Source organism: Cryptomeria japonica, chromosome 8 (assembly GCF_030272615.1).
Source record: "Cryptomeria japonica chromosome 8, Sugi_1.0, whole genome shotgun sequence".
Classification (NCBI taxonomy): domain Eukaryota; kingdom Viridiplantae; phylum Streptophyta; class Pinopsida; order Cupressales; family Cupressaceae; genus Cryptomeria; species Cryptomeria japonica.
In genome coordinates, this window is record NC_081412.1 from 4686672 (window position 1) to 4711145 (window position 24474).

The following is a 24474-nucleotide window of genomic DNA, read 5'->3' on the forward strand; positions in this document are numbered from 1 at the left end:
TCCCTATATAAATGGGCCAACATAGCTGACCCCCATGCAAATAGACGACCTTGCGTCACCATATCCTCCAGCACCAATCCCCACCCCACTATTAATCCCTTCGACCTACGGTCGGGACATAAGAGCCCACCTATAAAACCTGCCAAAACTGATGGTAGAGGAGTGTAATCCAAATCCAAAAACTCCTACCAGGCGATCTCATACCCACAAACAGTATCATCCTGCAAGATCCGATGAAGTGCCTCAATCCCACCCTCCTCGGTCTGCTCATAGGGTAGCAATGCACCTACAACAAGAATCCACTGAATCCGGTAGCAATCCTCAGGCGTCACTGTAATCTTGCCTATCGTCAAGTGAAAGGTGTTTGTATCACTATGCCACCTCTCAGCCAATGTCGTCAATAAACCCCGGTTCAGGATGAACCGAGGCATATCTAGCAATGAGGTCAGGCCACACCTCTCAATGATGTCTCTATCGGCCTGTGTCAATCATGATATCAATGACCACGGTCTTGGAAATCGCTCATGCGACTGAACCACTCCAAGACGCTCCTGTCAAAAACAAAGCAAGTTCAATATTAGTTTCCTCATCAACACATAGATATCAAAATCAAATTCATCTCAAAAACTTGAAAATTTTGAACAATCTAAATCAAGTTCCACATCATATCAATCCATCAAATCATATCAACTTGTAACACAACTCAAGTTTCATCATCATATCAACTTGTAACACAACTCAAGTTTCACATTCATATCAACTTGTAACACAACTCAAGTTTCATAGCAACTTGTAACACAACTCAAGTTCACATCCATATCAACTTGTAAAAAAACTCAAGCTCCACAATTCATATCAAACCACATCATATCAAATTTGCATAAAATCTATATCAACTTGAAAAATTGCAAATCAAATCAAGTTATATCAGAACTCATATTGGACAACTTATCAAAACAATGACAGCAGACACGCAAACTAAAAAATTGCACCTATCCCGGTAGAACTGGCATCACCCTACCAATTTTCTTCATTCCCAAACCACACTATACCAAAAAAATTTCCTTGTGTGCTAAAAAATTTTGTCTACGTGCTAAACTGCTTATCATGCGCTAACCTATCCTCTCCACATGCTACCTAATCTACCCTATGCGCTAGCAAAAACCTATGCACTACCCTTTTCTTCCTAAGCGCCACCCAATCTACCCTAAGCACTAAAACTACCCTATGCGCTATTCTATCAGTTCACAAAGGATAAATACAAAATATAGAGTGACAGAATGAAGATCTACATTAAAGGAATAGGGGCACAATTCTGGTTGCATGTTGAAAATAAGTACACAGCTCCTACTAGTACTCCGAATCTAGATCAGCTCAAGGAGTAACAAGCGAATATTCAAGCATTGGAAGTCATTGTAAGTACACTTTTTGATTCTAAGTATATTGATGTTCATGGTCTAGAAACAACTTATGAAGTTTGGGAGAAGTTAAAGTTAATTTATGGTGGAGATGAGCATGTGCAAAAACCTAAGGAAGAAAGCCTTAGATGTAAATTTGATGACATGAAGATGATGGAAGCTGAGAACATCACCCAATACTGACAAATGATAAAGAAAGTAGTTGGAAGAATCAAAAGTGCTGGTGCAACCATTGCAGAAGATACAGTGGTGAGCAAAAATGCTTAGAACCTTATTGCTTGCTTATGCTATTAGAGTTTCTGCTATCTAGGAATTGAGGTCAGTCAGCAAAGATAAAGTTACAGTTGATTCTTTGATAGGCAAGCTTACTGCTTTTGAGTTAAATAGATTTGATAATTTAGTATACCTAAGGAAGAATCTACTTTCAAAGCATATGTATCTAATGCACCGGTAAGAAAAGGAAAGGATGTGTATAGGTCAAGTAATCATGGTGGTGGTAATGAAGGACAAAACCAACTTAATTGAGTTTAAAGCTTTACTGGCAAAAAGACTTCCTAGAGGCACCGATAAGTACAAAGGCAAGCTTCCTCTTAAAGTGTTTCTCTTGTAACAAAATTAGACATATTGCTACTAATTGTCCTAACAGTGATCAAAAGGAAAAGTACAGGAAGTATAAAGGAAAAGGTAATAAACAGTGCTATGTTGCAGTTGATGAAGGTGTTACTGATGAGGAAACTGAGGATGAAGAGAATGAAGAAAACGTTTTTGTAGCTATTGAGAAAGATATCTCTGATAAGAAATCTTTAGTATCTCATATTGATAGCAGTGATGAGTGGGTTATTGATGGTGGTTGTTCACATCACATGACTAGTGATAGGAACAAGTTCATCTCACTTAAAGAATTTGATGGTGGAGTAGTGATATTTGGCAACAATTCACCATTCTTGGTAAAAGGTAAAGTTTAAATTTCTCTGAATGGTAAAACTAATATTGATGATGTATATTGGGTTGAAGGATTAAAACAAAACTTGTTGAGCGTTGGTCAACTGAATGAAGGTTATAATCTTGAGTTTAAGAATGGAGTGTACAGGATCTTAGGATGCAAAGGAGAATTGATTGCTACAGGTAAACAGACAAAAGGAAACTTATTCCATCTGAATGTTAATGGTAATAGTTGTTTGGCTACTAAAGTTGAGGACTGTTTGTTATGGCATAGAAGATTTTGTCATGTGAATTTTGATAATGTGATTAAGGTCAACAAGTCAAATATGGTGAGAGGTATGCCACAATTAGTTAAACTAGACAATGTGATTTGTAAAGAATGTTAGTTGGGTAAGATGACTACTACCTCTTTTAAGAGAAAAACATTTTCTTCTGAGAATATTTAGATTTGGTGCACACTAATTTATGTGGTCCTATGAGGACTAGAAGTTTTCAAGGTGATAGGTATTTCATGACATTTATGGATGATCATTCAAGAATGATCTGGGTTACATTTTTGAAGGAGAAGTCTGAAGATTTCAAAAAGTTTAAGAGATTCAAAGCCTTAGTGGAGAAATAAACCGATAAGAATTTAAAGTGCATGATATCTGACTGGGGTGGAGAATACACATCAACTGAATTTGTGAAATATTGTGATGATAATGGAATACAGAGACAATTGTTTGCACCAAGGACACCACAACATAATGGGATTATAGCAAGAACAATTTTGATACAAGGAAATGTACCTAAGATGTTTTGGAGAGAAACAGTCAGCACAACTGTATACACAATGAATTGGGTATTAGTAAAGAAAGATAATGATAAAACACCCCATGAATAATGGTATGGTAACACTCCTAATGTTAGTTATTTCAAAGTCTTTGGAAATAGGTGTTACATAAAAAGAGATGAGTATACAGGTAAGTTTGATCTTAAGAGTGATGAAGGAACATTCCTTGATTATGCAACTAAGAGAAAAGCATTCAAGTGCTTTAACAAAAGAACGAAGAAGATTGTGGAAAGTATTAATGTAAAAATTGATGAATACCCTGAAAAATCTAATGATACCGGCAAGACTGATGCAGAAGATGAACAAAATTAGTGATCATTGAATCAGAAGTGTGAAATGATGTTGATCAGAACAATGTGTAGGATGCCACTCAACTGGTAGATGAAGAAGCTAAAGAAGAAGAAGAAACTTCTATATCGAAACTGATTATACCTAGATATGTAAAGTTGAATCACTTAGAAGATCAGATTATTGGAGACAAGAATGTTGGAGTACAAACAAGAAGAAAAATCAGAGAAAGTGATTGTCTGATTTCCACAGTTGAACTGAAGACAGTAAGAGAATCTCTCAAGGATGACGAATGGATAAAGGCTATGGAGGAAGAGCTTGATCAAATAGAGAAGAACAACACTTGGTCACTTGTTCCCAGACCAACTGATAAAAATATGATTGGTACTAAGTGGGTGTTCAGAAACAAAATAAATGAAGATAGCGAAGTGGTTAGGAACAAGGCTAGACTAGTTTGCAAAGGATATCCACAAGAAGAAGGTGAAGATTATGGAGAAACCTTTGCACCGGTTGCTACACTTGAAGGAGTTAGAATGCTACTAGTATTTGTAGCTTTCAAAGGATTCAAGATTTACCAAATGGATGTGAAGTCTACATTTCTAAATGGAATCCTAGAAGAGGAGGTTTACATTGAACAACTGGATGGGTTTGCATTGACTGAAGACAAGGATATGGTATGAAAACTGCATAATGCTTTCAATGAATTAAAGCAAGCTCTGAGGGCATGGTATGAAAGACTCCATTCACACCTGATAAAGATTGGATTTTAGAGAACTAGTCAGGACAACTATATTTACTTGAAGTCTCAAGGAGACAAGATATTGATTGCAGAAGTATTTGCTGATGACATCATATTTGGAAGAGATGATATGAGTTTAAATTTTGCATATGAGATGAAAAGGGAATTTGAGATGTCTCTGATAGGTGAGATCAAGTTTTTCATTGGTTTGCAGGTTCAACAGATGAAAGGTGGTATCTTTATCAATTAGTCTAAATATGTGAAGGAAGTATTGAAAACCTAATTTGGAATCAAAGGTTGTAACCCAATTGGAACCCCTACGGTTACAGGTTGCAGATTATTAAAGGAAGATGATTCAGATATGGTAGATGAAACTGAGTATAGATCTATGATTGGTAAACTACATTATGTTGTTCATAGTAGACCAGATATTGCTCATGTAGTTTGTATAGTGGCAAGATTTCAGAAAAGTCCAAAGGAGACTCACATGGTGGTAGTGAAGAGAATTTTCAGAATCTCAGAGGGACTATTGATTATGGATTATGGTATCCATACAAAGACAACTTCTCTTTAAAGGTGTTCATTGATGCTGATTGGGCAGGTAACATAGATGACCAAAAGAGCACAACCGGTGGTGCATTCTTTCTAGGAGGAAGATTGGTATCCTAGACTAGTAAGAAGCAAAGTCATCGATGCTGATTGGGCAGGTAACATAGATGACCAAAAGAGCACAACCGGTGGTGCATTAATTCTAGGATGAAGATTGGTATCCTAGACTAGTAAGAAGCAAATTTGTATTTCTCAGTTTACAACCGAAGCAAAATATGTGGCTACGTCCATGAATTGTACAAAAGCAATATGGATGACACATGTACCATAAGGATTCAAGGAGAACATGACAGAACCAGTGGTGATATATTATGATAACACAAGTGCAATACATATTTCAAAGAACCCTGTATTGCATGCTAGGACTAAGCATATTGAACTAAAGTATCATTTGAGAGAAAGAGTGCAGGAAAAACAAGTCTGGATGGATCATGTGTCGAGTAAAGAGCAGTTAGCAAACATTTTCACCAAGCCATTGCCTAAGGCTACCTTTGAATATCTTAGAGGAAAGTTAGGGGTTATACTCGTACCTAAGGTCAACTAAGATGTTGTTGAAGCATCAATCCAGTGGGTTAATTGAATATATTTCACTATGGATTGATGAGAAGAGGGCTACTCCTCAGGGGGAGTAGCAGAGATAAAGACAAATAGTAGTGGTAGAGATGATGAATATAAGTTCAACAGAAGAGATGAAAACATAGAAATAGAAGATGAATTTGACACTTTGCACGTTTGACATTGTTTTCAAAGGGGGAGAAGAAAAGTAAACATGGAGAAGTAACGCAATGAGGGAGAAGTAAGAAGGATAAGAACAATACAATAGATCAGTGCAACAGTCAAAAAAGTTCAGTTGAGCTATAGTTTTGAATGTTATAGTTTTTTTTATGATGAGCTTTAGGTGTTGCCATTAATTATGAAGGGGGAGATTATTAGCATAACTGATGGAGATGATGATGAGATGAGAAGATGACCGGTGATCAAGTATATGATTGATGTTGTCAAAGGGGAGATTGTTGACTTGATGATGTGATAAGTTGTTTGATGACTTTATTTGTGTTGTCATTGATGGCAACCATATTTACGTAGTCATATGTCATCCAGACTAACCAGTATAGTCTAACCGATAATGGAATGGGTTTGAGAGTAAAACCTCTAAATCGGTAAGAAGGAACAGTATGATAATCAAGTGATCGGTATAGATTATTGGTAATGAGTTAGATGTTGTGGTTTGGAACATATGTTTATGACATTGGTATGAGTCTGTGATTGGAACCGCATCAAGTTTTGTGAACCAAAAAGTATGTCTGTAATTAACTGTTGTGAACCGAAAAGCATGTTTGTAATTGACTGTTGTGAACTCTATGAAGATAAAAGTATACCGGTAACATATCTTTGACCAGTAATGATTTATGGTTTGGTGATGGATCTTATAATGTTCATAAATTAATGATGACATGTTGGAATCCATGTGTAATGATAAATTGGTGGTTGAGAACGTACAGGGATAGAATTTCTTGGGAAACAACAAAGTGCTGAGCAGAATGTGACAAGGGGTTGATTTCTTATCAGATTGATGTGCGGTGATCATTCACCAACATAAATTATCTAGGAATTTTTTTTAATGATTTGTAATGTATTTTGGCATTTTTTTTTTCTGTCCTTGATGTAAATTCAATGGATTTTGAATGAGGTTAAGGTTATGTAATCGACCTAGTTGATAAGGTTATTTAGGTCTAGTTTGAGAAGAGATTGTGTATCGGTGGTTTGAGTAGAAGACTATGTCAAACCACATTAAAGAGTCTGCATGTGAGAAGCAAAATTGAGATGAAAAGGATCTGTACTAGCAAGCAAGGAAGTGTTGTGATCAGATCATTTGCCCCGTTGTTTCCTTACAATTGCAGTAGATTGAAATCCCTTAACCGGGTAGACTGTAATAGATCTTATTTATAAATCCCCTCACCGGGTGGCTAATTAGTTTGAGTTTAAAATCCTCTAGCAAGGTTACTCCTAACAGGGTAGAGCTCCTAACAGAGCTGATATTGTAAATCCCTTCACCGAGCCACTCCTAACACGGTCCGCTCTGAACCAGGCAGATTGTAAATCTCCTAGCAGGGCTAGGCCTTTAACCAGGCACATTCCTAAAGAGTGCAAACATTTTGTGGGTGTAGACATATAAAAATGACCATATTCCTAAATGAATATTTTATGTTCATTTCTATATTTAGTTAAATCTAATTTAATTAAATTGCCCACATTCCTCTATTTAATTAAGTAAATTATTCAATTTATTTAGTTAAATTCACTAGAACCTTTTACATCATTTAATTGAATAAATCATTTTATTTAATTAAACCCTTTCTCTCTACTTTTAATTAAATTTACATTTAATTAATAGTTCACCCCAAATTGAATAAATCTAATTTATTCAAATTCCCAAATTGCAACCAAATTGAAATAAAGAAATTTATTTTAATAAATTCTATTATTCCTCATCCACTTGCATTTTCCTACATCTCCCACTTGCATCCTAAAACCTATTCCTAATTTCTTCTAGAATCCATCTAATCTTAATCAATTAACCTAAATCCATCCATTATCCCTTTTCCCTAAATTTGAGGAGGTCACTTCTCAAATTTGGAGTAAAGTCTTCAAAAAGCATTAAAGCCTTTATCCATTCAACAAGCTAACTTGTTGAATACCCCCAAATTTGGAAGGACTCTTACAAATGTGTCCCCAAAGTCTTCAAACCATTAATGGTTAACTAACCCTTAGTGGCATGGTTAGAGACTTTTTGACTAACTTAACCTCCATATAACCCAAGGGTCTCATCAATAATTTATTGCTTTGACCATAGTTATTCCTTTAACCTTTGCACAAGAGTTTACCTCTTGGGTAAAAGCTTTATCCATTGGATAACCCTAACCTAACCTTAACCCTTACCTCCTAAGGTAACCTACAAGTCTTCTCAAGAATTTAATGCTTCTTACCTCTCCTCTCAACCAGACTTATGTTGACAATTGTCACCATTTCATTGGTGAAAATTGTAAACATGGATTGACAACTTTCAAACTTGACCCTTGATTAAATCTTTCAATCCTGACCATCCATTGCCCTATTTTCACTATAAATAGAGCTCTCATTCCTCCATTTTGGATACATGCAATCTTTTAGCATCTCATTTATGCTCAATTTTATCAATACATTTAGCTTGTCTTTGTAATAGGAATGAATCTAATAAGCATTTTAGACTATTTCCTTTATCATTAGCTTAACTCATAAACTAATGTATCATGTTAGGATAGTATTGCTACTAATCTTGTCATCTTATAATCTAGTTTATCACATTTATAGAGTCATGCATAGATAGGATGCATTTTCATAACTAAATCAATCATAAGCATCCCTCGTTCTTCCATTTGCCATCCCTAAGCCACTTTGCTCAGTGATCTGAGAGCAAAGACATTGGCTTGAGGGACCTTGTGAGATAGAGAACCATGGAACCAACCTTGGGAAGCTAAGTCATTCCTCATGACTCTATAAATTGCACCAAGAAGTCCTGTGGGTGTGTGGATAAGCCTCTTGAGACCTCATTTTTCACATTTTAAGTTTTAGCGACCCGCTTTTCCTGCACACAGTGGGTTCTAATTCCCACTATGGTTTTACTCATTTGGGTTTCCATGTGAAAAATCTCTATGTTCATGTTGTGGATGCTTTATTGTTGTGCATTTGATATCTCTACTTTGTATGCATGTTTATGAACACTTGAGTATATGGTTTGGTAAATTAGTTTAAGTGATTGTTTGAATAGTTACTAGTTCTTGTTTTTTGGATTATTTGCAGATTTATATTACTACTGATTCACCCCCCCTCTCAATAGTGACCGAATCCCTATAATAATAGTTATATGGTGTCATAAGGAGTCATATGGTGTCCTAAGGGGTTACACGGTGTCGTTAGGGGTTGTATGGGGTCCTAAGGGGCCACAAAACTATCAGAACACCATATAACCCCTTAGGACACCATATGGACATCATATTGTCCTAAGCAGTCATATGGTGTCGTTACGGGTCATATGGGGTCCTAAGGGCCCACACATGTGTCAGAACACCATATGACCCCTTAAGACACCATATGAACCCTTAGGACACCATTTGACGCCTTAGGACATCATATTTTCCTAAGGCATCATATGGTGTCATAAGGGGTCATATGGTGTCTTGAGGGGTCACATGGTGTCATTAGGGGTCATATGGAGTCCTAAGGGGCCACACATGTGTTAGAACACCATATGACCCCTTAGGACATCATATTGTTCTAAGGGGTCATATGGCATCACGAAGGGTCATGTCATGTACTCTGATGTTACAATGGGTCGTATGGTGTTGTTAGGGGTCTATATATCTCCCCCAATCCCTCTCTTAGGTGTCTCTATCCCATTCTTTCCCTCCCTCTCTCCCCATCCCTTTCTCTTTCTATCTCATCTCTCTCTCTCTCTCTTGGGTGTCTCTATCCCATTTTGTCCATTCTATACCTCCCGCTCCCTTTCTCTTTCTCTCTCAAGTCTGTGTCATTCCCTCTAACTATTTTTATCTTTCAAGTCTCTCTCTCTTTCCCTTTAACTATTTTTCCCTATCTCCTTCCTAGTCCCCTTCTCCTTCTCACCCTCTATCTCTATCTCTATCTCTATCTCTCTCTCTCTCTCTCTCTCTCTCTCTCTCTCTCTCTCTCTCTCCCATTCTCTCCATTCTTTTTCCTCTCTCCCTCCCCATCCCTTTCTCTTTGTCTCTCAATTCTCTTTCCCTCTCTCCCTCCCCATCCCTTTCTCGCTCACTCAAGTATATTTCTCTCTAACTCTCTTTCCCCCTCTCTCTCCCAGTCTCTCTCTCTCTCTCTCTCTCTCTCTCTCTCTCTCTCTCTCTCTCTCTCTCTCTCTCTCCCTCTCTCCCTCTTTCTCATCAGTCCCCCTTTCTTTCTCTCCTTTCTCTCTCTTAGGTCTCTCCCTCTCTTTTCATCAAACCCTACCTCCCTCCAATATCTCTCACGTGGGCTCTCTTTGCCTCAACCCCTCCCTCCCTCTCTCACTTAATCTATCTCTCCCTCTCATTCCATCCCTTCCTCCCTCCCTCCCTGATATATTCCTCTATTTCCATCAACCCCTCTCTCTCTCTCTCTCTCTCTCTCTCTCTCTCTCTCTCTCTCTCTCTCTCTCTCTCTCTAACCCTACCTTCCTCCCTCCCTCTCTCTTTGGTATCTCCATCTCTTTTCATCAAACCCTACCTCCGTCCCTCTCTCTCTCTCTCTCTTAGGTCTCTCCCTCAACCCATTCCTTCCTCCCTCCCCCCTCTCTCTCTCTTCGTTGCTCGCTTAAGATCTCTATCCTTGGTATTTCCCTTTCTTTCCATCAACCACTCCCTTCCTCCCTCCATATCTCTCACTTACTGTCTAGTCTCTCTCCCTATCTCCTTGGTATTTTATTTTCTTTCCATCAACCACAGAGAGGGACAGAGAGAGGTGAAGAGAGGGAGAGAGGGAGAGAGACAGAGGGTGGAAAGTGGGGGTTGAGGGAAAGACTAGAGAGAAAGAAATCCAAAGTGCAAGAGAGGGAGGGAGGGAAAGAGAGGGAGAAACATGAGAGAGAGAGATGGGGAATGCAAGGAAGGAGAGGGAGAGACTAGAGAGAGAATGCTGATATGAGCATGCTGATTACTGAAATTTGACCAAGTCTAAAATTTACATGAATACTCTGAAAACTATAAGAAAGGAAAAAGACAATTTTCTTATACTTAAATGTTATATTTTATGTATATTTTGTAAGAGAGTGAAAATGAAAGACAACTTGTGCTTTCTAAAATGCAATGCCATTTGGTGCTTTCCATATTTGGCGCACAACAAATAGATTTGGCATGACCAAACATTAGGTTTGGCACACCAAACCTATTTTGGACGCACCAAATAGGGTGCATGCCTTATTTGGTATGCACCAAAGGGCTTGATAGGGGCCAAAAGGTTTTTGGCATCTTTTTGGTCCCCCATCTTTGTCCACTTACCTCGATTGAAAAGACCTAGTTTATTGTGCATATGAAACCAAGCCTCTCGTTCACTAGTTTTCCATCGAAAACAAAAAATACCATCTTTATTGAAGGCCACTTCAGCCATATTTAAATCCCCACACATCAACTATGAGCTAGGTGACAAAGAGTCAACTATCCACCACCACAAAGAAGATCAATCCACAACATCATTGGGAGCATAAACATTAATGATCCCAAAGGAATGATTGTTTACTGACATGAGGATCCACACCAACCATTGAGTGGGATCTAATCCATAATTAACTATAGAGGAATGCTAATGTGGTGAGAGAAGAGTAACAACACCTCCTCGACCAGCTTTGTGTTCTGAGGCAAAAACCAGGCCATTTGGCCAAATCACACGACATGCAACGACTAACATGAAAGTTACAATTTTAACTTAAAGGCAAAAAAAATCAATACCAGGATAAGTTTGTCTAATGTCTCACACAATATTTATTGGTGAGGTCAGTAAGACCTCAAACATTCCATGATAGAAATTTATCATTCAAAATCATGCAAACTATCCTCGTCCTCAAGAGACGAATATCTATTCTATAGAAAATCTGAAGTAGGTAAAAAACTAGGGTAAGAATCACTTGGAAGCACCCTGCATTTATCATGAACTTAATCATTGCAACCATCCCACCTGGAAGGATTTCAAGAACAACACAATGAGATAGGTTGAATAGCTATAACTGAAGCATCTTGAGGGCTACGTACCCATGCAGAGTGGGAGCTCCCCCTAGTGGAACCCTTCCCCTTATCAATAGGGTTTGAAACATGCAGTTACACATAAACTTGCACCTGAGTAGAAATTGAATTATCCAAAACAACAGGTTGTGCAAAGGGTTGTGAAGTAGTAGAAGCATTCTGCTTTGACTTTATTTTACGACCCACAATGGTCCACCCTTCTTCAGACAATCTTAGAAGGACGAGAGGGCGTAGCTTCTTTAGGTGGGGACTTAGTGCAAGTTGGAGCAAGAGGGCATTCCTTAATCTTATGATTAGAGGATTGACATCGATAGCAGGTATTTGATAGATTTAAATAAAGCACACATTGAGAAAAGCATTATCTGCCAACCTCAATATCAATAGTTTCCTTAAGATCCCGGGATAAATGCACTTCAATGCAAACCCTCTTTTGAGTGAGAGCATGAAAAAAGTGGTCCGGTTCCATGGAAACCACCTTGCCAAGGGATTGGGAAATAATTTGCAGGAATGACCAACAAGGAAGAGGAAGGCCAGGGAATTCAACCTAGACTGGGACTTTATGTTTCTTTTCATTAGAGATTATAAAGTCTCTTGACCAAGGCTGAAAAACAAGCAAAGAAGATCGCACAAACCACATGTGACCCATTTTTTAGGACCCCTTCAATATGGGTGGGATTTGAAAAGAGAAATTAAAAAAAACATTGGTGAGATTTTGAACGCCCTCGAGAAGGACCCCATGAGGGGCCCAAGCTTTGGCAACTCAGTCACGCAATATGCTTTCAAGTGGAACCCTCCCCACAAAATACCCTATCAAATTATACTTTTCAAGCCAATCGCATGCACTATCAAAATCTTTCAATGAAAAAACAACATTAGGGGTACCAGAAATAATACCTCGTGAAACACTTTCAGGACTAACTTACGAGGTTGTTTGTTTAGAGGAGCCATGGTCTCCAAATGCCAAAACACTATCACCAACATCAACTGTTGGGTTGGGAATGATTGAAGCCTTAATAAAAAAGGCTTAAATCCCTACAGTAAATGGGGTATGACAACAGAAAATGCAAGATGCAAATAAACATTATAATGATAGCAAGAAAACCCTAGCAGAACAAAACATTCCCCCAATGCTCTCGATTTCATTTAAAAACTTTGCAAATATTTGACATGTGTCATCCACTTTATTGCATCTTGAATGCAAATACTTCAATTTGAATGTGGTAATTTTAAACATCTACCTCCCTCTGAAGTTGCTTGGATTTCGCTTCCACATTTATGATAAAATCTTATTTGGTGCACTATGTAGATCACATTCATCTAAGATTTCTATCTTTATAGACATCGTTTTTAGTGGCAACATTGCCATCTAGTTCCAGTTCTTTCCTTCGCTTTTCATAGGTGTTAGTTTTCCCAAACGCTACATACATCTCCTCAATAAACCTTCTTCAATCCATCTTGCTGACAATACTGCATTTTGTGAGAATGCATTTCCTTGAGGATTTATGTTAAATCCATTCGCATGTCTTTTTCTTGTGCTTCTCATGGCATGTGTGCCAAACAGTTCACGCACCTTCTATATATTTGCATACATATCGATCGGATAATTCCCAAATCATTGCATTCCATGAAACGTCTCTTTGAGGCATTCTTTTAAATAGTGCACACCTTTGAGGAAATACTCGACCTATATTCATGTATGATCTACATGCACCAAGAAAACGTGTCGTACATCCAGATAACTACCACGGGCTTGAGGGTCAACCGCAATCCTAGAGCACAAACAAAGCTTACGATGGTAGGATGATTCGAGGATGCTTCATTGATTCAAAGATCTCGAGAGAATCCTTGCGAAATCCATTTTGTGTACATTGTGCAACGATTTCATTTCATTCCTTGAGACGATATGTATTTGAGCATTCTATCGAACAATTTACAATTTTACATTTGTTGTCTATGATCCACATTGTGTATGAATGTCTTCGAGCGCAGTTATAACTCAAACATCTGATTGAAGTCCTTTAATATTTATGCTTTGGCGAATGACCATACCTCATTGCAATTCTCCCATTTCAGCACAAGCACAAAGGATGTTGAAAAACGTTGTAAAATCTGGTTTTACACTGTTAATTGCACTTTCTTGAAAGTTTCTAGAGCCTTTTCAACAAATCCATCATGTATTTGCTGCATTTCTTGGGAAATTTTGTCAAACATTTCAGAGATATCTAGTCAGATAATAAAAAGAATATTAGATTAAGTGTGCTGTACCTACTAATGCTATAACTAAAATTCCTCACCTACCTTTCAACATATTGACTCAAAAAGCTTGCGACTGGCTAAAACAACATGAAAGGAAATCTTTAAAAGAGATATCTAGTCACAACAACATGACTTGTCTAAAACAAACACAATATTATTGTCGTCATGTCTTCCACTGATAAGATGTTTGAACGTTGCTCATTCACACGGTTTCCTTTGGTGGGAAAGTTAAGAGGGGACGGAAAGTGATGTGCTTCCATCTCATCTTTCCTCTTCTTTCCAGGCAAGAATGTTGAAACGCTGCCCACTTGTGTTGAGAAACATGTGTCTCAACCTTGCAGTCTTTTTCTGGAAAATTCCAGAATTTGTTTGAGGTAGTTTTCCACATGTTTATGCATTGGAAAATGGTTAGTGAGTTGTTAAAAATGAGTCTTGTCCATAGTAGAATATAGGTGGGCCATTTTAGAGCCTTAATGACTCATTTTGTGACTTTTAAGAGGGTCTAAGCTAGGGGACAAAATTATGGACGGGATTACTATTTTAACCTGGTTGTTTTTCCATTTTGGAAATGTAAATGTCAAAAATGGGCACCATGTAGCATGGTGGTTAAGCCCATGGTTTTGTAAAACCACAAGTGGTTTCCATGTTGTAAAATCACTATAAAAGGAGGGCTTGGGGAGGAGTTTAATAATTGAGTTTTTTGCAAGACTAGATACTAGGAGTCTCTCTGAGTTCAAGTTGTGGTGATGCCCTCCTGTAAGAACTTGCATTGCAAGTGTATTGTAATCAACTTGATTTGATAATACATTGTGCAAGTTTTGGAAGGTGGGGTTTTTCTCCCAGAAGGGTTTCCCCATGGTAATCACTGTGTTATGTGTTCATTGCTATTTTGTTTATGCTTTATTGTGCATTTCTTGATATCTTAGTAATATTTAAGTTGAAAGTTGCATAACCGTCCTCTCAAGATTAGCATAGGAAGCGTTTCCGCACACCTTTGCTTCCTTACAACTTGCACACTAAATATCTCTACTCCCTTAGATGGCTTGCTAATATCAATACTCCCTTAGATGGCTTGCTTTCAATTAGAGGGCTTTTAACCCATTCACTGCCTTTCCTTTACACTTCCCTATAGTTTCATTCTTGATTTATTTATTTGCTCACGTCAGAGCTTTAGTTTTCTGTTAATGGCTTCCACTTCGACATCTGGTTGAGGAGAGCAGGAAAGACACCCACTTCTGACACTTGAACCTTCCCACGGAGGGATAAAACCCTCCTTGACTCCAAAACAGTTTTATGTATTCATCAACCATCGAGGCCCAGATGTGAAAAAGACTCTGGCTCAGCAGCTTTACGATTCTCTAAAGGAAGCTGGGATCTCGGCATATCTAGATTCTGAAGAGACTGAATTGGGAGATTCAATTTCTTCCACCATAAAGAACGCCATATACTCTGCCAGACTGCACATCGCCATCTTGTCTCCGCGATACGGAGAGTCTGCTTGGTGCTTAGCTGAGCTAGCTTTGATGTTTCAAACCAAGACTAGAATTATTACCCTGTTTTACCATGTTGACCCTTCAGACTTCCGCCATATAAAAGGAAGAGTTGCAGATGCATTTTCCAAACACAAAGAGAAGAACAGATATTCTAACGATGACATTGAACAGTGGAAAGTATGCCTCAAGAACGTTTCAGAGATCAAGGGCTACGAATTCAACGAACAGAATGAGTAAGTCACCATCATGAGCTTTCCGTCCATATGTATTTTCTATATTTTTAAATTTTTTTATTATTTTACATTTTTGGTCCCTAGGTTGCCTCCTAGAAAATTGTCAGTCGTTCTGTTGGCAGAAAATTAAATCAGCAGTCACAAAAATGATGACTATTTCATATTTTGTGTGCTAATGTTTTGTAATGTATAATGCATTTCATTTTAGAGAAAGCATTTTATGTGAATTACTAGACATTTTGTTGTACAATAAAGCGTGTAACTGCTAGTTTACTTCACCCTAGAAAAAATGATGGAAAAGTAAGACTGAAAATGGAACAAGATTTTCTCTGCATTTGCTTTTCTTTCGGGAAAAAGTTCTTTTTCTGATTTTTAATTGGCTTCCCTATTTTTTTTATGGAATGAATGACAAATCATTATGGAATTCAATTTCGGAGAATATTATGAAGTTGCTGTCTGATTGCATAGGAATACGGCTTTTGTCCACTGGGAGGTAAGTTCTTACATCTATTTTTTTATGCTATATTCATGTTTATTTCTTTTCTATTCTAATTACATACTAAAAATATCATATCAACTCTGTAATGGAAGACTTTCTCTGGAAAGGTTCAGGATATCGTAAGCAGAAAAGAAGGGAGCTTTTAGGGAGTAGAGAAGAGAAGAGGGGGGCTTTTAGGGAGTAGAGAAAAGGGGGTGCTTAGAGATTAAAGATGTTATGATTTTTATTGAAGCTCTGTTGGCTCAGTTGCTGTGAAGGTTTTATTTCACTACTCAAAAATATTGGATTCATATTTTGAGATCTAAATATCTCAAATGGTGCTCGTCCTTTTGAGTTTGCTCATTCATAATTTAAGATCCAAATATCTCAAATAGTTAGCAGATTTTTGGCTGTCGTTTTGATAGCTTATATTCTTTTATATTTTTTTATTTAAATATCCTCTATTCTTATCTGGAGCCCTCTTTTTGGTCTTTCGGCCACTTACCATTGGCTCCTCCCTTTCCAGTTTCCATTTGAGCTCCGAAGTTATTTAAAGCAGTCCATTTGTGGTGTTGATTGTAAATTTCTACCGTTTTTGCAGATTTATACTTCAATTTCAAAACATTACCTTGATTTTCTTATTTTGCACAGCGTTATTGCTGTCTTTTGGTCTTCCTTCTATCTTGGAAACTCCTGTGTCTTTGTAAATTCCTACCTTTTGGCATTTTCCTTATGTAGCCCATATCTCCCTCTCCATGTCTGTTGATATTTCTGTGGCTAGATGGTTTTCTTTCTGGCAGCCTTCCCATCTTTTTCTGAGTGATGACTCTTGCATTGGGATTTCTGGTGGGAGGTTTCCTACAGTTCTGAAGATCAATCGAAAATTTAGAAGCATCTCGGGTTTATGGGTAATCCGCTAGGTTCTATTGTAGCAACACTTGTTCTCTTCCTTCTTATACAATGTATCTATTAAAGGCTCGGGCTAGGCCTTTTTTTATTCAATATAAGTTTTCATTTTTAAAAATTTAAAAATAAAAAGAAAATCTGAATTACTTACAACCTCAATTTTTGTTTCTGCTTTTCGTATTTCCAGCGATCAGAAAAAGTTGTATAATGGCGTGGTGTCTGCTGTGATGAATGAGAAGCAAAAGAGGAAAATTCCTTTCCAAGTTGCAAAATATGAGGTTGGACTTGATAAGTTTGTGAATGATTTCCATAGCCATTGCCGGAGAAATGGGCAGATGATAGATAAAATAATTGGCATCTACGGAATGGGAGGGTCTGGCAAGACCACTCTCGCCAAATATTTGTTCGATCAAAAACATTCAGAATTTAGTGGATCAACTTTTCTATTTGATGTACGGGAACGACAAGTCAAAGGTGAGTTGACTTCTCTGCAAAGTAGGCTTCTCAAAGATCTTCACCTGGAAGGAAACACCATTTCTAGCATAGAAGATGGGATCGCCGTTGTCAAGGATAATCTTGAGAGGAGCCGTGAATCTAGGTTCATTATAGTTATAGACGACATTGATAATTAGAAGCAGTTAGATGCACTTATACCCACAGATGCTCTCAATCCCAATAGTTTGGTGATTGTCACAACCCGTGACGAGGGTGTTCTTATACAGGCCAGAGTCATAGTTCGTTATAAGATGAAAGAAATCAATCCACAGCATAGCAGAGAGCTCTTTTGCTGGCATACATTTCACAGACAATCTTGTCGAAGTGGATATGATAATTTGGTAGACAGCTTTGTCAATTTGTGTAAAGGTTCACCTCTTGCTCTTAAAGTAATGGCCGCGCATGTTTCTGGCCGTGACAAGGCTTATTGGAAGTTACAGTTAGATGTTGTTAAGGCAAGTCCACACAAAGACATAAGAGATACTCTTAGAATAAGCTATGATGCTCTGGAAGAGGATCAAAAACAGATCTTTATGGATATAGCGTGCTTTTTCATAGGGGAACGTGTGAGCACGGCAATCCTGCTTGCCCACAATACTCCGTGGTGGGGAATTAGCATTTCCTCATACAATAGACTATTATGAGCCACCATTTTATTTCAGAATGCATGATCATCTCCGCGACTTGGCGAGAGAACGGGCAGATAATGAAACGAACCATCCTCGTCGACTGTGGCGTCCTGAAGATCTTGTATGTGTTTTTTGCTGTCTTAAATTCATGGTCTTACTTGGAAATGATTTGTTTTCTATAAGCTGTTTAAACATTTACGCGTAACTTAGATGAACATTTTCTAATTTCAAAAAAAATTGGATTCAGATTGGAATAAGTGAAATCAAGGGATTCCAGAACATCCTCATGCGGTCCGAAGGTAATTGTTTCAGATGTTACAGTCCTATTAATGACAAAAATGATCAGATGAGATGTTTTCTGGAGAGTTCAAGGACATCAACTGATTTACGATGGCTTGAAGTTAAAGGTAGGATTCCTGAATGGATTCCCTTACATAATTTGCACAGTTTAAAGCTTGAAGGAGAATCACCTTCGAGGTTGTGGCAAAGGAATAATCAGGTATATGTTTTTAATTTTTCCGTGAATCAAAATATTAAGCTTTGGTAGCATCAGCAAATAGTTCGTTCTTGTCACATTTTTATCATCGAAAAACAACATTTGAGACAAGTGATTATATATTCCAGGTTTCGCTCAAGTTGAAAGAGCTATATTGCTTTTTTCGGCTTCGTCTTACAGATTCCACTCATCTAAACAAACTGGTGAGCTCGTTTGGAATGTTAAAAAATCTAGAAAGGTTGCAGCTAAATTTTGAAAATGGCATCTTCAAATGGAATATTGAATGGAATTGCTTGCTAAAATCTGTGAGAGAACTCACCAATCTGAAAACGTTAGAGTTGATGTTACTTTCAACTAGAAGGGGAATTTGCTTTAAGCACAGCGGAGAGGCAACTGTTGATCGGTTTTGTCTGGGAAGCCTTGAAACTATAATTTTGTGTGGTGCATTCAAAACAAGGAGGGTCTCAATTATTTTAGAAGACGTTAATTTCCTTAAATTTAGTAATTTCTTTATCATGCAAAAAAAACAGTTTTTCTATCCTCCACGCATACACAGCTTTAAAAGCCAGTTTTTCTATCCTCCACGAATGCACAACTTTAAAAGCCAGTTTTTCTATCCTCCACGCGTGCACAGCTTCTACCATAAAACTAGTAGATAGATATTCTAGAAGGATTTCAAATCTTCTATAAATAAAAGAATGATTGTAATTGATTTATGCATTATTAATAAAAGTTTGATTTTATCTCTTTGCAGTAGCAATATGCTTTTTGTGCTGTAGCATGGATTTATTGTTTTGTTTTCTTTTTTAATTTTAATCTCCGCCTTCAAAATTGGTATCAGAGTGAAGGTTAATTGTTTATGCAGATCTAAGTGATTTTTTGGTGCAGAATTTTATGATAGAGAAAGGAGATTGCTGTAGCAAGTCATGGCAACAAATAATACTCAAATTCAGCCTCAAATTCCAATCTTCAATGGTAAGAATTATGAGTTTTGGGCAATTAAAATGAAGACCTTGTTTTGCTCACAAGATATTTGGGATTTGGTAGAGAAAGGTTTTGCAGGAACCACAGGATGATGCAGCTTATCAGAGATTACAACAAGTAGAAAAAGATCAGCTTAAAGATAATAGAAAAAAGGATGCAAAAGCCCTGTTTTTAATTCAACAAGCAATGGATGAGTCAATCTTTCCTAAGGTTTCGACAGCAACAAGGTCCAAGAAAGCTTGGGAGACTCTAGAGACAGCCTATCAAGGTAATACAAAGGTGAAAGTGGCTAAATTACAAACTCTTTGGAGATGAGCATGTGCAAAAACCTAAGGAAGAGAGCCTTAGATGTAAATTTGATGACATGAAGATGATGGAAGCTGAGAATATCACCCAGTACTGACAAAGGGTAAAGGAAGTAGTTGGAAGAATCAAAAGTGTTGGTGCAACCATTCCAGAAGATACAGTGGTGAGTAAAATGCTTAGAACCTTATTGTTTGCTTATGCTATTAGAGTTTTTGCTATCCAGGAATTGAGGTTAGTCAACAAAGATAAAGTTACAGTTGATTCTTTGATAGGCAAGCTTACTGCTTTTGAGTTAAATAGATTTGATAATTTAGTATACCTAAGGAAGAATCTGCTTTCAAAGCATATGTATCTAATGCACCGGTAAGAAAAGGAAAGGATGTGTATAGGTCAAGTAATCATGGTGGTGGTAATGAAGGACAAAAGCAACTTAATTGAGTTTGAAGCTTTACTAGCAAAAAGACTTCCTAGAGGCACCGATAAGTACAAAGGCAAGCTTCCTCTTAAGTGTTTCTCTTGTAAAAAAATAGGACATGTTGCTACTAATTGTCCTAACAATGATCAAAAGGAAAAGTACAGGAAGTATAAAGGAAAATGTAAGAAACAATGCTATGTTGCAGTTGATGAAAGTGTTACCGATGAGGAAACTGAGGATGAAGAGAATGAGGAAAATTTTTTTGTAGCTATTAAGAAAGATCTCTCTGATAAGAAATCTTTAGTATCTCATATTGATAGCAGTGATGAGTGGGTTATTGATGGTGGTTGTTCACATCACATGACCGGTGATAGGAACAAGTTCATCTCACTTGAAGAATTTGATGGTGGAGTAGTGATATTTGGCAACAATTCACCATTCTTGTTAAAAGGTAAAGTTTAAATTTCTTTGAATGGTAAAACTAATGTTGATGATGTATATTGGGTTGAAGGATTAAAACATAACTTGTTGAGCGTTGGTCAACTGAATGATAAAGGTTATCATCTTGAGTTTAAGAATGGAGTGTGCAGGATCTTAGGATGCAAATGAGAACTGATTGCTATAGGTAAACTGACAAAAGGAAACTTATTCCATTTGAATGTTAATGTTAACAGTTGTTTGGTTACTAAAGTTGAGGACAGTTGGTTATGGCATAGAATATTTTGTCATGTGAATTTTGATAATGTGATTAAGGTCAACAAGTCAAATATGGTGAGAGGTATGCCACAATTAGTTAAACTAGACAATGTGATTTGTAAAGAATGTCAGTTGGGTAAGATGACTATTACCTCTTTTAAGAGAAAATCATTTTCTTCTGAGAATATTTTAGATTTGGTGCACACTGATTTATGTGGTCCTATGAGGACTAGGAGTTTTCAAGGTGATAGGTATTTCATGATATTTACGAATGATCATTCAAGAATGACGTGGGTTACATTTTCGAAGGAGAAGTCTAAAGCTTTCAGAAAGTTTAAGGCATTCAAAGCCTTAGTGGAGAAATAAACCGATAAGAATTTAAAGTGCTTGATATCTTACCGGGGTGGAGAATACACATCAGCTGAATTTGTGAAATATTGTGATGATAATGGAATAAAGAGACAATTGTTTGCACCAAGGATACCACAACATAATGGAATTACAACAAGAACAATTTTGATACAAGGAGATGTACTTAATATGTTTTAGAGAGAAACAGTCAGCACAACTGTATACACAATGAATTGGGTATTGGTAAAGAAAGATAATGATAAAACACCCCATGAATAATGGTATGGTCACACTCCTAATGTTAGTTATTTCAAAAGTCTTTGGAAATAGGTGTTACATAAAAAGAGATGAGTATACAGGTAAGTTTGATCTTAAGAGTGATGAAGGAACATTCCTGTGTCTGATATTATATTCATTAACCAATGCTGCAATTAATTTGGAAGTAAACTGTGGTCCTTGATATGAAACAATCTCTCTTGGAATTCCATATCTCGTAAATATTTCCTCATAGAGGAATTCAACCACTTTATTATCTCTTGCATGTGTCATACCATATGATTCCACCCATTTCGTGACATAATCAGTGCATACGAGAATATAAGATTTTCCATTTGAAGGAGGATCAATCGGCCCAACAAAATCTAATCCCCATTTCTCAAATGGTGCAACTAATATCTCGGGATATAATGGCATTTCATCGGATCTGGTAGGCCTACCCATTTGCTGACATCTATCACATTTTCTAGTATATTGTGTGGCATCCTTATACAATGTTGGCCAATAATATCATGTGCCAAGTATTTTAAGTGTTGTTCTTTTAGCAGCGAAATGTCCTCCACATGGCTCATCATGACATGCATGAAGGATATCATATGTTTCATCTTCTTTGACACATCTTCACATCACTTGGTCAGGTCTAGTATAAAATAAACAATCAACAATCCATGAGAAATTAAATCTTTTATCAACTAACAGTCTCCTTTCTTTAGGAGAAAAATGAGTAGGCATATTATTAGCAGCTAAATAATTTGCAATATCAGCATACTGGGGAGTGTGCGCTTTTATCAGGAACAAATTTTCATCTGGGAAAGGATCATCTATGGCTATAGGATCATCCTACAATCGAAGCCTAGAAAGATAATCTACAACTACATTGGATTACCTGGTTTATCAACAACTGTAATGTCAAATTCCTACATCAATAGTAACCAACGAGCCAATCTTCATGTAATTGAAGGTTTGTTCATGAGATATCTGATTGTTGTATGATCAGTGTGCACATATATCTGATATCATGTGATATAATTCCTGAATTTGTTGAGTGCATATATAACTACTAACATCTCCTTTTCGGTGACAGTCTAATTAAGCTTAGGTCCCTGCATGTTTTTGTTGATAAAATAAATTGCATTCTCCAAATTGTCAACTTTTTGTCCCAAAACTGCTCCTATGGCATAATCAGATACATTTGTATGAATATGAGATGGTAATGACTAGTTCGGACCCTTAAGCATAGGTGCTTGAGTCAATGCATTTTTGAGCTTCAAGAAAGCTTCACAACATCCAGAGGTCCAAATAAACTCCATATGGTTGGTCAAAAGAGAATATAAAGGTCCTACAATTTTGTTGAAATCCCTAATAAACCTTCTATAATATCCAACATGACCAAGGAAACTTCTAACATCCTTTTTCTTTATAGGTGCGAGGAGGTTTTGAATGACTTCTATTTTAGCTAGGTCAACTTATATTCCAGTTATAGAAATATGATGACCAAGAACTATGCCTTTGAATGCATCATCATAAAGAACTTTTCACTATTTAATGATAAATTGTAATCTTCACACCGTTGCAAAAATTTCTTCAGATTCTTCAATGCTTCTTCAAATTTTGAACCATAAGTGGTAAAATCATCCATATAGATCTCCATGTTGTCCTGGGAAATATTTGAAAATATGCCTATTACCGCTCTTTGAAAAGTAGTTGGAGCATTACATAACCCAAAAGGAAGAACAAAATATTCATGGGAGCAATTTGAATCTTTTCCTCATCCTTGGGAGCAATTTGAATCTGGTTGTAGCCAATGAATCCATCCAGGAATGAAAAGTATAGCTTCCCTGCCAAGGAATCCAATACCTAATCCATAAATGGTAATGGAAAATTATCCTTCCTAGTTGCCAAGTTCAAAGCTCTATAATCCACACATACCTGCCATTTATCTCTTTTCTTTGGAACTATGACTAGAGGTGACACCCATTGACTATCCAATATAGGATAGATAAATCCAGCATTCAATAACTTCTGTAATTCCTTTTTAACTATTTCTCTTAGTGCAGGATTAATTCTTCTTTGTGGCTGCCTATGCGTTCTATAGTCCTCTTTTACATAAATACGGTGGGTACAAACTATAGGATCAATTCCATGAATGTCTTTGTAATCCCATGCAAAAGCATGTTGATGACATTTAAGCAACTCAACTAGTGTTATTCTTTGAGTTTCTATGAGTTGATTATTGATATTCAAATATTTATTTAGATCAACTTCCACTTTGATAGTAAGATCAACCTAAGATGCTTCAGAAAGATGAGAAGTGTAGACTTCCCGTGGCAACAGTGTGTGCAATATGTCAGTGGCTGCAGGAAAATTTGATGTTGTAATATTTGATGTTAACTCTTGCGAATGCTGCTCTTGTCTTAACTGATTTTCTAGAATTTTATAGAGGATTGAATCATCATCCTAAAGTTGTATGAATGGCTTTCTATTAATCATCATAAGATTATTGACAGAGTCTATTACTTCCTCAAATTCTTCTCCCACGTTAGGCCAAACACTTGATCTTGATCAAGTTGGGGCTGAGTAGGAGAATACAGAGCTAGTGTTTTGGTATTATTTCCTTTAGAAATAGTCATATCCTGTGACCGACATCCAATATATGCATCAACTGTAGCAAGCCAAGGTCTCCCTAAAATAACTGGATATCCTCCCAATGTAGCTTTAGGAGACAGGACCATACAATCTGCAAGATATTCCTAGGAATCCAAAGTAACAACTACATCTTCAATCATACCATTAGGGTGAACCGTAGAACTATCTGCAAGCTGTAGGACTGTAGGCATAGGTGTGAGA

At 37.1% G+C, this 24474-nt stretch overlaps 1 protein-coding gene across 4 annotated transcripts; it reads left to right on the forward strand.

The window, feature by feature from the left end:
* Window positions 1–14599: 14599 nt before the first annotated feature.
* Window positions 14600–21634, forward strand: LOC131051193 (uncharacterized). 4 transcript variants are annotated; one of them, XR_009358806.1, is made up of 4 exons: window positions 14600–18224; window positions 18351–18602; window positions 18728–20052; window positions 20279–21634. XR_009358806.1 is itself a non-coding variant. In XM_059210800.1 (4 exons), the coding sequence occupies exons 2-4, from the start codon at window positions 18138–18140 to the stop codon at window positions 19256–19258; spliced, it is 870 nt and encodes a 289-aa protein (XP_059066783.1). In that variant the 5' UTR covers window positions 14600–16088; window positions 16208–18137; the 3' UTR covers window positions 19259–21634. The 4 variants fall into 4 exon arrangements, 3 of the variants coding, with proteins under 3 accessions (XP_059066783.1, XP_059066782.1, XP_057841571.1); XM_059210800.1 differs by having other exon boundaries at window positions 14600–16088; window positions 16208–18224; window positions 18728–21634; XM_057985588.2 differs by having other exon boundaries at window positions 14602–16088; window positions 17167–18224; window positions 18728–21634.
* Window positions 21635–24474: the final 2840 nt, after the last annotated feature.